This window comes from Engystomops pustulosus, chromosome 1, assembly GCF_040894005.1.
Source record: "Engystomops pustulosus chromosome 1, aEngPut4.maternal, whole genome shotgun sequence".
NCBI classification, from domain to species: domain Eukaryota; kingdom Metazoa; phylum Chordata; class Amphibia; order Anura; family Leptodactylidae; genus Engystomops; species Engystomops pustulosus.
In genome coordinates this window covers 80522184-80536761 of record NC_092411.1, presented here as the reverse complement: position 1 = coordinate 80536761, position 14578 = coordinate 80522184, and the positions used below count along the sequence as shown (strand labels likewise).

Sequence of the window (14578 nt, the reverse complement as noted above, 5' to 3'; positions counted from 1 at the left end):
GATACCAGAACAGCTATAATGCAGTGAAAGTAGCAAACTGGGACCTTTATGATGCAGTGATGGGAGGAGAATGGGATCAGGATCTTTATAATGCAGTGATGGGAGCTTAATGGGTCTGCGACCCCTATAATGCAGTAATTTGATGAAAATGGGACCAGGACCTCTATAATTCAGTGTTGGGAGGAGAATGAGACCCGGAACCCTGCAGTAAAAGAGTAAATGTACCTCTATAATGCAGTGATCGGAGTAGAATGGCACCAGGTCTGCTATAATGCAGTGAAGGTAGCAAACTGGGACTGGGACCTTTAGAATGCAGTGGTTGGAGGAGAATGGGACTGGGACCTTTATAATGCACGAATGGAAGGATAATGGGTCCAGGACTGCTATAATGCAGTGATGGGAGCTGAATGGAATCAGGACCTTTATCAAGGGAGGAGAATTCCCCTGTAATGCAGGGAGAGATTTTTGTGCAGAGTCCGGTGTAATGTCAGCTCTAACTAGAAATCACAAACAGGGACATGCATTGATTGCTGGGAGATTTAATCTCAGACAAATGCAGAATTATGGTAAACTGCAGCTCTGGAGTATAGTAATTTGTGTGGGGTGGTCTGTTATTAGAGGGTGTTCGGTGTGTTTATGTTCATTTATGTTAATTTGTGGTTGTGGCTTGTTTTGAGTTTTTAATGGGTTTGGTTTATGCTGTGCTTGGGGGTGGTATTTTGTATTTAATTATTTAGGTGTATGTTCTGTAATTATAATTTCTCCAAAAAAAGTTTGCTAGGTGTGAATGGGGCTGGACAAGCCTGTGAGTTATTGTAAAAAGTATGTATATATTGTACATAGTGTTTGGTTTATGTTTTGTGTTTTTGTTACGATTTATGTTATATATTTTTTTAAGCAGAAGATCTAAAGAATATTACCTGAGACTGTCCTTACAAGATTAGTAATATCATGGAAATCCACTATAATATACATTGTTATTTTATCATAAAGCAATGTACTAGTACTGTAATACATATTCAGAATCCATTCAAATGGTTAATATAAGTTTTTTACATGTTGGCGATGGAAGAGTTATAACTTCTAGTAGTGGTTTTATTTTCCATTATGGCTGGTATTTAAACATGTCTGCTTATACTGGATGATTATAAATCCATAAAGGACGGATGAATTCTTAGTATCTAATGTTTTTTCAGTCTAGAAATGTTAATACATCGGGTATTTAAACAGGACTTATTAAATCTGCTTTAATAAAATACAGCAAATCCGCCCCTTGTGTTCTGTATAGTGCAGGGCCTAAGGGGAACATGTGTCACATATTTTCTCATATTCATTTTTTATTGTATGTCCCTGATGCTAAACCCTTGGTATCTGTTTGTCACCTACCCCAAGGACCCATTACTAAATTAGAAAATCTGGCCCATGCTTGCTTCTCCTATTGATGGTTATGGCAGTGGTATAAAGCACTACGGGGCATGTGTGTGTGGTATGCTCTGTACAAATCTGTTGGAGATGCCAAGAAATCAAGATGTGTTCTGTATTGGGAACTCCAATGAACTCTGGAATGCAGAAATATAGAAATGAATCTGCCATGTTACATTTATGTGATGACCAAATACACTCATTTGAGTATGGGACTTCTCCAAATAATTGAGCCTTGGTGAGATGAGCAACTCAGTGCTGCAGGTTGCGGAGTGCAAAAGTGTTCTCTATCTCTGCCCTATATGCCAGTTTTGCTTGCTTCCGGTAGTCGCCTGAATAACAATTCATTGCATTCTTCTCCCCAGTAGGTTTATGTGATCTAATAGTGACCCCCCTGTGATTCCCATGTTTTTTTTTTAGTTTTAATGTTGTCACTGTCGCAGCCACCAGGTTTCCTGGATGAATTGTCCCTCACAGGAGGGAGCACATCCTCGTATCATAGCTACCACTGATGATGAGCTATAATCTAAAATGTAACTGCAGCCACCTTATATTTTCTTATATTCTCACAATCACACTGTCCCCCCAGCAGGCAGAGAGAGATGACACTGTCTTAGGATTCCTAGAACATACAGGAGGCTTTACTGCAGAGAACTGAGTCTCTCTTTCACACTCTGAACTATTATAATGTACACTGCCGATATGCCATTATGATATTTGGAGGATTTCTTGTTATTTCATATGAATGCACCAGTATATTCAAGGTAGAATGATAACACTTGGAATTTTATCTAGGAATGAAGGAATGCGGTTAATCCTCTGGGAATTTAATCTGGTTTAGCAGGATAATCATAATCCAGACCCGCCCTTTAAATACAGACCGTGTTTGTCACCACACAAGGCCCTGGAAACCCATTTTTTTTTACTTGGAAATTTACGGTACCTTTTATTGGCTTACAGTAAGAAGTCTAAATAATTTTTGGTGACCGTTATTTTTACCAAGGTGTCTAACTAAGGTATCCACTAAGACTTTGATAGCAAAGAAAACAAATTAATCTACAAAATAAGGTATTAAAAGCTGTGATTGCACTTTGCAGTCAGAATGCAGCTGTGGAGCACTATAAACCTTACTGATCAGATTGACACACTTTATTTTAACTCATTGCTATATGAGGTTTAGTTGTTAATATCTGCCATGTATTTGGGCATTTGGTAAATGATTATTGGGCTATTTACTGTCAGATTTACTGTCTACTACAGCATACACCCTGGATCTGCCCAGCTGAAAACCAAAATAATGGCATTGGTTACCAGGGAATAGTTTGACACTACAGTTTTTGGAACTATACCTATTTAAAGACTTGTACACATTTGTTTAATTTTTTGTATGGTGGATGATTAAAAAATGGCAATTTTGGCATATTTTTTCCTTTTTTCTTTTTTTTTTTAATAGATTTTTTTTGTTGTACAGGCCTCCAGCTTGGCGAGGTTTGTGCGGTTTGCCGTTCGGTGGCTGAGGCAGCATGGTGTTTGGGCATCAGCAGGACCCAATGTCCAGCAATTGATGCGACGGTCAATAAAGGAGTTGGCTACTCTTTAACATAAATTTCCTATGTGCCTTTACTGCCTTAATAATAAGCCCTGAATGCTCACAAATGATTGCATTATTGCTGTGTGCAGACTCTCTGTGCACTATGCATAGACATGTAAGCAAGGATCCTACATTGATAAATAGGAGGGACCTGCAGCAGGAGATGATGAATCCTCCTGCTCTCCCCCTTCCACCTGCCTGTGTCTGTCAATGAGGACATAGAGAAAATAGACATACTGGAGGCTGCCATGACAAACGTAAAGAGTGGAGATACAAAGTGCAGCATGTGGATATCACGGAAAGGCTGAGGCTCTCACATGAGGCAAAGACACAGGTAAATGTACATGGAGAGACCTGTCTAATGGAACAGATTTATTGAAAAGTGGCCAACTGCTTTAAGGAGTTAAAAATCGTATTAAATAGGTATTCCCACGAAGAAGAGATTCCCACAAAGACCAAGAGCCAGTTCACACTATTATTTTTTTTTCATCATTTTTTTTTGCACTTGCTTTTGTGAGCTAAAATAAGGTGTGGATAAATGGGTCCTCTTTAGTCTTCCTTTCATGTTTAATGATATATTTTTCTTTGTACAGTAATGGTTTATTTTTATGGTTTGTCTTTTTTTTAAACGATACTCTGGATATCAGAATTGGAGAACAGTGTATGATCACTTGATTTTTCTCAGAAACAATGGCATCTATTTTTTTCCATAATATGGTTTATTGGCAGGCAAGAGATTACAGAACATAACAACAGAAATTGTCCAGATGACCCCAAAATTTAGTTGCAAGCTGTAAGATAACCAAAGAATTCTGTTCACATATGTGGTCTACATCACTACTGCAGGCCATAGGACACACAAAAAATTGTCGTCCCAAAAGTAGATTAACACGTCATGAAGCCCCTCTGGTTAAGATGGCCAATAAAAACTGTAAAAAATGTAGATAGGTATAGGTTACAAAGGTAGATTTAAATGATGTGGACGTTTGTGGACAAGTCCCATTAGGGAAATACAAAGACACTAAGTCTTTGTAAAAATACAAAGGCTAAGTCATATACAAAAGGAGAAATAAAGTGCTATAATGTAGTCTGTGCTTACGTACAGAGTCAATATGCACTATAGCATTAAGGGGCAACGCTGAGCCATGGAAGCATAGACGGGCTGGATTTGTATGCCAGTCACAGAGACCAAGTCTTGTGAAAGGAATCATGCTGACCATGGTCTTTGCCAGCACAGTGCTGAACTGGCAGTGTTGAAACGATTACCCATGGCGTTTCTCCACTTTATCCTGTCCTCTATTGCATTTGTCCTTCAAGAGTGACCAGCCTTCTTGGGGGACTTTAATGAATTTGTAAATATGTAATATTTTAGAAATCAAAGACTTAGAACAACCTATTTTTCTTGCTATGGTTAATAGGGTCATCCCTTTGGCCTTTATCTGGACAGCCTACTGCTGGAGGGTTTCAGTGACTTTGGAAAAACACTACATTTTTGCGGTCAGTGAAAACTAACGTTAGGCTGCCAATTAAATAAAATTTCGGGTTTGTGAGATAATGAAGGAATTTAGCACCAGGTGCCAGATTAAGGTTAATAACTTGCAGGTATCTGAAAGTGTTCTCTAATTTTGATCAGTGTTTTTTTACAATTATCTAATTTACATTTTTATGCTGTTCTTTAAAATACAGAGGCTGCGGTCACAAATGCCACTAGCGTTCCAACTTCCCCAATGGGGGCCTTGCCTTTCTTTGGTGGGTCTAGACAGCTGTGGCCCAGAATACCGGAGTGGCTGACTTATGCGTCCTTGGGCACGCTATGGTGCTTGGTATTGGGACCAGATGCTGGGCTTACAGCCTGGCAGGTCTCCAGCAGGTGGTGTGTGCAAGAAAAGTAGAGGGAGAGGATGGTGAAAAAGGTTTCTCCCTGGGGCTACCCTGAGATATATATGGGAATCCCTGGGTGATGGATGGGGAGTCCGTGATGGAGAAGCAGCCTGATCCAGGGATCACATGGAGGTTCTTTGTGCAAATCAACTTTACAGTTCTTTATTCGAACTCGAACAGCAGGCAATGGCCAAACATCAACAGCAGGTTCAGCAGGCTGGAAAGCTGGTAGGAGATCTCTGTCCGCAGGAAGGGTCTCTCCGGACAGTGGACCTCTGTTTTAGGGTGTAGTCTCCTGACTTTCCCAAGAGGTCAGGCAGCTGGCATTAGACACCTCTGCATTCTGGTAGTATCACACTGGCTTGTGTAGCACAGACAGGTGCTGCACACTCCTCTGCTCCTGGAACTAACTAAACTGCAGGTCCATATGCTCCTGAGGGAGGGGTTTTTATACTTTCCTAGTGAGGTGGCAGCACTCTCCAATCAGCTTCCAGCTTGCTTTACAATGATACAAATGACATCATAGGTTAACAACTGTTCCCATGTTGACTCTTGCCTTACCAGGCAGTGGTTTCCAGCTACAAGGGTTATTGCATATGCAATTGTTAACCAGCTCCCGGTGTCTTGCACTTAAACATTAGAAGACACCGGAGTCTGGTTTCCAATCGTATGGGTTTCCCTGGAAATGCCTATGTGGTCGCGCCAAGGCCCATTACTTGTGCGCTAGCATTGCATTATGGAACACATCGATTGCGGCACGTGTGCCCGCGGCCATACAATTTATGAAATATTTTACATGTATTAGGATATATTCATATAGGATTACACAATGACCTGGACATTTAGGAAATTGTGTGTTGATCACAATGTACAGCCACATGTTGCATCAACTGCAAGATACTGTAGGCCAATGGGCACAGACGTTAGCAGTTAGTGAGTGTGTGTAGAACCTTGGGGCACATCTTGTACATTGGTTAATTGGGAAAAGGAAAGAAATCTATGTCCTCTTTTATTTCTTAACCTTTTTTTGATTGAAGGCTGCTTTCCAATACCAATACCTGAACTTGAGCACTGTACAAAGATAGAAATTAGAACAGGATGTTCTTTCAGAACGGCAACCTTCTTTACCTGTAGATCAGTACGTGATACAAAAGAGCAGAGGACGTTGCCATACAACCTACAAAGCTGGCTGGTCTTTGTTTTAACCAGTGATTTATTTTTTTATGGAAATGCAGTCATAAAATAACTTTTGTTTTCGTTTTTTTCCTCAAAGGCAGGGGGAGTTGCTGCAAGTTATCCAATGTCGTCCAGTGTTTGATAAATTTTTCACATCTTGAGATCACTTCTGTGTCACAAATATTCTATTGTCTCCAACAGGTGCAGAAGTTGCTATGTATGTGCCCCGTTGATTTTCATGGAGTCTTTCAATTGGATGAGAGGCGCAGAGATGCACTTATTGCTTTGGGGATTTTCCTGGTTGAATCAGACCTTCAGGTATTAATTTATGTGCTCCACTTACATTACTATTTCAATGGCTTTAATTGTTTGTGTTTTCATATGTTATACATAAAAAAATAGAATATAAAAATTACCTTAATAAAGCTGCATTCAGCATTGTAGAATATTCAGTATCATGTAGTTGTCATTAAGATGAATGTGCTTACTGTTGACATCAGCAAATCTTCCCTTATTCTTTCAATTATATTGTGCATTAAGGATGTCATGACAGCTATTCCAGAGTAGAAAGCAACAAGTTACTGCTTGAATTGCTGTATTAGACTAAAAAAAAAAACAAGGTGGTTGGGGGTGGTCTGCATAAAAAAATTACTAGTACCAGTGTCCCGCGTCGCTCTCTCGGTGCCACACCCCTTTATTGTTTATAGGGCACAGAAGCTCCGCTCTTGCAGCTCCCGGCTGGCCAGGCACACCCACCAGTAACCATGTCTCAGCACCCTATACAGTGCTGGGACAGTGGTCAGGTGGGCAGGCCCAGCGGCCGGAAAAGTGGAGCTTCTGTGTGAGTGGGAGTTCTTCAAACTGCTGTTCACTTTGATCTCGGCATTCAAACTGCACCTCAACTCCTCCCCACTGCTGTAATATCTAACCAGAAGCTTTCTACTTATCTTACTCATTGCAGCGGGTAGGGCCTGTGCTGTGTACCAGTACTCCAATTGCACCCAGATTCTTGGGATATAAAAGCATTTCACAGTTCATAACTTTCATAATGAACTGTAAAGTTTCATAACTTATATTACTTTTGTTTTTAAGCACAAAGAGAATATTGTTCCATACCTTCTGAGGCTGCTGAGGGGCCTGCCAAAGGTACTATGGATAGAGGAGAGCACATCTCGAAAGAACAAGGGTATGTTTATTTTCCACAAACACAGTTCATCCAATTTATGATATTCACTGTTGACAGGCAGTAAACTACTGTCTGCATTCATCTATAGCAGTGGTGGCGAACCTATGGCACGCGTGCCAGAGAGGGCACGCAGAGCCCTCTCTGTGGGCACGCGAACCATCTCCCCTGCTGTCTATATATAAATCATTAGAACTCCCGGCAGGCAGGAAAAGCTGCCGATCGCCGAGAGCTCCAGTGATCTCTTTCACTGAAGGCTGCGTCTGACCTGCTCTGTGCTCATTAGTGCTGCCTAGAGAAACAGCAGCAGGTCAGTTCCCGCCCCTCCACTCCCTCCCCCTCCCCCTTCAGCCCGGGAACAGGAGGAGAGTGAGAGAGAACTGCGGGAGCATGCAGCAGCCGCTGCACAGTGAGTACAGACAAGTACAGTAGGAGGGCAGGAGCTGCTCTGTGTGTATTACACAGGCAGCAGGCAGGCAGCTTTGGGACACTGAACTACTATAGGTGCTTATTGTTTAGTGTCCCAAACTGCCCTGTATGACACATGTCTGTGGCCACATATATTCTGCCCCCTTGGTCCAGTTCTCCTGTCACTGTGCCATGCTGCCAGTGACCCTGGGGTGCGCTATACTGCCCTCACTGACAGGATGGCACAGGTGCCCAGAGCTCAGGACCAAGGGAAGTGTATATATATGTGTGTGTGTGTGGCCACAGACATGTGTCATATGTGATGATTTGATGGTAAATTCACCTGCCTGATTCCATGTAGATTTGCTGCTCAGTGCACCCACCCTCCACCACACAACATACACTTTACCCTACACATCTCCTGCCAAATTCAACAATCCTTCATATTGCCACTGGATGGGGGTAGTGTTCCTCACTGGATGGGGGTAGTGTTCCTCACTGGATGGGGGTAGTGTTCCTCACTGGATGGGGGTAGTGTTCCTCACTGGATGGGGGTAGTGTTCCTCACTGGATGGGGGTAGTGTTCCTCACTGGATGGGGGTAGTATTCCCCGCTGTATTTGCTCCTGCTTTGTGATATGATTGCTGATGTTGGACTTTCTTTAGTGGTCTGTTTATTATCAGTATGGTGGTATTTATCTTGTTGTACTGGTAATGGTCATCATGTAGCTCTATTATATGTCCCTTATAGAGTGGTATGGTGGGATTTTAGTCGTGTTGGCACTTTGCGATGATTACATGGACTTTGGTTTGGAGTTTGGGCACTCGGTCTCTAAAAGGTTCGCCATCACTGATCTATAGTAACCTTTCATCAACAACCCGTAAATTTCATGTATACTTAGCCTTATCTGTAGGTAAAGAACTTTTTTCTGCCTTGATGCTTTTGTAGTGAATAAGTTCAGATGCTGATTTTCATTATTATTCCAACTGCTAAATTTTATATTCTTTTAATTGGTCACCCTCCCCTGAACAGGACAGCGGACATCATGGAAAACAATAGGAAAAGCAACCTAAGCAATCTAATAAATCTTTATTTTGTCCCATAAAGCATCAGTATAAACTCTAAAGACCACCCAAATAAACGCTTATAAGTGGAAGATTTATCATTAGTTTCTCAGGTAACCCATGCAAACCCAGCTTGAATTTTATAAACAGCTGTAGGAAAATGAAAGATGATCTCTGAACAGTTCTGCTCTAAGAGACTTCTGATAAATCTCCCCTGTGTAAGTACTCTTTGAGAGCCTGAAAAGTATTAACTGTGTTTATATCAATGGTTGTTACGGGATGAAATAAAGATTTATTTTTAATATCTTGAGGTGCTGAAACTTTTCCTAAAGTTTTTTGCACAGTTGGTGGCAGTGCTGTATATGATATCTGACATGCTGCTCTTGCCTCAGGACTTGTGTTGGAGACTGGGGAAGGGGATGTTTATGGCTAGGTAAACTGCGGAGGATACAGAGAGGAGGGAATTTATGTCAGAATCTGAAAGGAGGCCCACATAGAGACCCGCAGCGGCAGCAATTTGTAAGGATAATGTCACACATGGCGTGTTTTCGGCCGTTTTTAGTTAGTGCGTTTTCAGATTGTAAAATTGCGCAAATTTGGAAAACCGGACAAAAACGGATGCGTTTTTTACTAACTAAAAACGGCCTAAAAACGCCATGTGTGACATCACCTTTACAGGAGAACAAGTCCCGGACAGACAGACCTCACATCTAATGTGTATTGCATTGCATATTGAGTATTAATATATGATACTTCGTGTGATGTTTTTTCAACCAAGGTAAACTTATCCATCGACTCCTTCCTTTTAAAATCAACTTTTAAAATTATGAGTCAGAATGGCTATGGGGGGGGGGAGGTGTGCAATACCAGAGCCCCTCCAAGCTGCAGCTTCGCGGGCTGTTAGAGCACTTTCACACGTTCGTCAGGGACATGTCAGCCTCCATAGACTGCTATGGAGCCCGGGCTCGGTACAGTGAGCACAACAAGCTTGCTCTATCTTTGGCCGTATGTAGAGAGGTAGGGGTGAACAGCACTCATCCCTCCTCCTCTGCAGCGTGCTGACGCATGCATGCACAGGCTACGGCCGGGTGGGCATACATCCATGTGAACGCACCATTACACTCCCCCCTGCACCATCAGCACGTATATCCTCCCATTGCTGCTGTGAGATTAGACTTAAACTTAAACTTTTTAAACTTTTTATTGACTCTTTTATAATAATTGTTATTATTTATATGTATGTTGTATCTTATTGTCTTTTTATATGTATAATTGTGATCATGAATGGAGGTGCTGCTGTTGTCGTTGTGACAAAATCAATTTCCCCTATGGGGACAATAAAGTATTCTATTCTATTCCAAGAAGAGGAAGTTTCATCACACAGTGGGAGGGGGAAGTGATCTTTCACATTATTAAAGTCTGTGAAGCAACAGCACGGAGGTGCTCATTTGCATAATTTTAAAACCTGATTTTAGAAGGAAGCCATGGATAATAGTGCCTGAATCTATGAGAACGTGTCCCTGGTTAATCATGCTTGATTTTGATGGTAAAAAGTATTTCTTAGTCACAGGCATTTATAAAATTTAGTCCCTTGTTTCATTTTTTTAAAATAAATTTTCCTGCTGTTTATCCTGTTAAGGAATGCTTCCAGTAGCAGAGACGTTCAGCTTCTGCCTTGTTACCTTGCTGTCGGATGTTGCTCACAGAGATGTGACCTTCAGAGGACAGGTCAGTGTTTGCTGTTGATCCAGTAAGAGCATTAAAAAGAAATCAATAATAAATCATCTTACACGTATTTCATCAGGTTTCCACAAATGGAGGTTGACTACCACAACCACTGTCATCAGTGAAATGTATCTGAAAGTGGTCACTCTCTATTGCATCGGGGCCTTGTTTCCATATACATTTTCAGTTAAATATACTGCAAAATTATATCCATGTAATGTATAAATCCATAAATCTGCCATATATGTTATGTGAGCAAGCCTAAGCTTGGTTATGGCTGAAAGGTATTTGCTTGATTTTCTTTTTTATCTGTTCCTTATCTGGCAGTAGATTATGTAAGCTCATAACCATGTGCCATGTGTCCTTAGATATTGGAGACAATCCTAGATGTGATGCAATGTCTACTCGGAATGTGCCAGTCTCCACAAATCCAGGACAAAGGTAAGCTGTTAGTATATGGAGACATACAGTAACAAAGCTAAAGGATTTGTTGGCACATTGGCCCTCTTTGGGTCCACTGACTTGTTATGGCTATTGGGTCTCCTAAATATGTTTCTAAAACTCATCACACATTTGTTTAGAACACTACTGATAAGAAAAGGGATAAAACAGAAGATTCTTGCAAAAAAAACACTGTTGGTACAATTAAAGAAAATAACTATGCCAGTTCCACACAATATGGTTTTACCTAGTCACGGTTGAATGAGACTGTCTGTCTTAAATTCATGGTGTCTATGCTTCAAAATTGACTGCAACCTTGGGGCCTGTTACATTGTTAGCGTTTGTGCCCAGACAGTATCCTGCATTTGGGCAGCTGACAACAATCACGATGCCCAATGAAGTGAGACATTCCATTAACTGCTGGCACTGTTGTAGCACAGTCTGCTGTATATAGAACTTCAGTATATGAAGAAATTATTAAATAACTATGAAACCTGTTTAATTGCCTGCAGAATACCTGTGCAAGTATGCCGTGCCCTGTTTGATTGGTATATCACGGGCATTTGGAAGATACAGCAACTCTGAAGAGTCTCTACTGTCCAAGTTGTTTCCCAAGATCTCCCCTCAGTCTCTAAAGGCTACAGAAGAACTGGAAGGCATCCGTAGGCGCTCATTCAATGATTTCCGATCTATTCTTCCAAATTCACTACTTAATGTATGTCAAGGGGATTCTCTGAAGAGAAAGACAAGCAGCGTATCTAGTAGTTCACAGGTAAATGTGCAATGGAACACATGTCACATTATCACAACCTTCTATTTATAAGCTCATTTCAATCATTATTTAGGATGATATAAGTGGAGAAAACTTTGTTTTTTAATATATTTGTTTTTCAACTTTTAAAAAGTTTTATTTAAGATTTTTGATTTGAGATACAGGCGGCCCCCGACTTACAGATGACCCCTAGTTACAAATGGACCTCTGGATGTTGTTCATTTACTGTACTTTAGCCCAAGGCTACAATAATCAGCTGTAACAGTTATCACACGTGTCTGCAATTAAAGTCATCAGAAAATGGCCTAATAAACCAATACCAGTTTGTTGTAAAGCAGCAACAACACCTTTGAGATGTTTCTTTCATGACCTAGCGTGGTGGCACCATCCAGAAAATAATTTTCGAAGTGAGATGTAAAATGGTTGCATAAAGTCATGGAGGCAAAGCGTTTAGTCCTGAAGTTAAGATCTCTTCGCCTCATAATGCCTCCCAATACTCACCAGACTTCAGGAGATCTAGTTAGTGATGTCTGTTGATAGAGAATCATCTGAGTTAGGGAGAGCTTGACTTCAGAGTTAAAGGAAACCTACCACTTGTAGTGGCAGGTTTCTGATGGAAATACCGGGCACCAGCTCAGGGTGAGCTGGTGCCGGAGCTTATTTTCGTTAGTGTTTTAAACCGCGGTATCGCGGTTTAAAACACTTTTTAAACTTTATAGCCGGCGCAGGCAGGTACGCGCTCGGCGCTTACCGTGCGCGCGGCTACATAGGAAGTGAATGAGAGCCGCGCGCATGGTAAGCGCCGAGTGCGTACCTGCCTGCGCCGGCTATAAAGTTTAAAAAGTGTTTTAAACCGCGATACCGCGGTTTAAAACACTAACGAAAATAAGCTCCGGCCCGGTATTTCCATCAGAAACCTGCCACTACAAGTGGTAGGTTTCCTTTAAACTCTCTGCCTCATTGACTTTATGCAACCAATTTGCATCTCACTTCCAATTTGATTTTCTAGATGATGCCACCACACCAGGCCATGAAAGAAACATGATCTGGAAGGTGTTTAGCTGCTTGACAACAAACTGATAGTGGTTTATAAGACCAATTGCTGCTGACATTTTCCGTTTCAGCTTTATTGTTAATCCTGGTGCTTATAACAACCCAACATTTTTAAAATCCAATTTTCACAGAGACCAAAAACATTTTGGCTTCGGCACAATTCTAAAATATACAGTTCCGACTTGCATACAAATTCAACTTAATAACAAATCTACACAACCAATCTTGTATGTATGCCTGTATCGACCTTTCTGTCTGTGAATTGCTCTAGGGGCTGAACACAAAGCTTTATTATTTTGCTTTGTCTTTATGATGACCATGTCTCTTGCAACTTGCCAAATTGTGGATAGCATCTCGGTGTCCAATTTAAGTATTATGACTTTTTTTATTTTCAACATACTTATGTTCCACATACTATTTTTGTTTTTTTTCTTTCTTATTGTGTTATTTTTCCTGTTTCTGCTGTTATTATGTTCAATAAGGTATTATTGACAATATTATATCTTGTTTTGCTGATTCACCTTAGGCAAGCCCAGATCGTGTTGTTCCCTTGCCTGGATCTCCTGCAGGATCCTCCATCCAGTATTTTGAAGGTAATGGAGCAGAATTGTCTTTCGTTATTTGGAGTTGTATGGATTCTTGAACAATACAGCCTTTTTCCATTTTCTACAACCTTTCCTTTTAGAAACCAAAAAAGAAAATCATATTGTGTGGTATAATATTCTATGCAGTGTACTCACAGTATTTGACTGTTTAGAACATAATTGTACTTTTTGTTTCCATAGCCAAAGTGCATTACTTTACATTTATTTACATTAAACCTCATCAACCATTCCTCCAGCTTCCACAAATCCTTCTGTAATGCTATACTATCGGCCTCAGTATTAATTACTTTACAGAGCTTAATATCATCTGCAAATATTGAAACTTGACTGTGTAAACTAACCTTCCTTGCCAGGAAAGTTATAGCCCTACGATGGATGGCCCAGCGATATTCCTCCAAGTGCTGCAGAATCAGCATGTGTTTGTGTGTGTGTGTGTGTGTGTGTGTGTGTGGGGGGGGGGGGGGGGGGGGGGAAGGGGGCGGGGGTGGCACTCATGTCCGCATATTTCCATGCCTATACAAGGGCGGCAAACAGGGCATTTGCAGGGCCCTGGGCAAAACTAAAAGTGGGGCCCCAAAATACAACTATTTTATGAAGAGTCAGAAAGAGGCTCCTTTAGCCCTGCACAGTAATAACACTTTGTAGTTACATACAGTAGTATGGTAAGCCAATCTGTAATATGGGACTGTAGGAGAATTTTATAGGAGAAAGACAGATGATAGGTGGATTGATGATAAAAGATACATATGAAAGATCATATAGATTTATACATGTATAAATATAAAGTAGATTATATGTAGATGGATCTGAGAGATAAATACAGTAGAAGATAGAAGATTGATTGATAAATGGAGAGATAATGGATAGATAGGCCGAAGATATATAGATAAATAGACAAAAAGCTACTGTAGATAGATATAGGACCTTCCTGTCCTATAGGGGCCCCCTGCAAGTGGAGAGAGGATGTATTGCTCTTTTAATACCTCTTGGTTGAATGCCAGGGTGAAGATGCTTATCATCTATCTGTCTAGTTATCTATGTCCTTTAATTCATCTATTTCCCATCTATATATTTTTCTATATAACCATTTATCTTTCTTTTGGTTTATCTATATATCTACCTTTCTATCTCCTTTCTATTATCTATCCATCTTTCTGTCTCTTTTATACTATAGTATATATATATAATATACTTAATGTTTATGCAACTACCATATATACTTGTGTATAAGCCGAGTTTTTCAGCACAAATTAATGT

General features: G+C 40.7%; 1 protein-coding gene across 4 annotated transcripts in view; it reads left to right on the top strand.

Moving 5' to 3' along the window:
- Window positions 1–14578, top strand: part of PI4KA (phosphatidylinositol 4-kinase alpha) — a 71575-nt gene that overhangs the window by 895 nt on the left and 56102 nt on the right. For all 4 annotated transcript variants that reach the window (XM_072144713.1, XM_072144707.1, XM_072144725.1 and 1 more), the window contains exons 2-7: window positions 6272–6388; window positions 7163–7256; window positions 10365–10453; window positions 10819–10891; window positions 11404–11663; window positions 13243–13309. In XM_072144713.1, the coding sequence (XP_072000814.1) occupies window positions 6272–6388; window positions 7163–7256; window positions 10365–10453; window positions 10819–10891; window positions 11404–11663; window positions 13243–13309 (700 nt within the window). The remainder of the gene's footprint in view (window positions 1–6271; window positions 6389–7162; window positions 7257–10364; window positions 10454–10818; window positions 10892–11403; window positions 11664–13242; window positions 13310–14578) is intronic.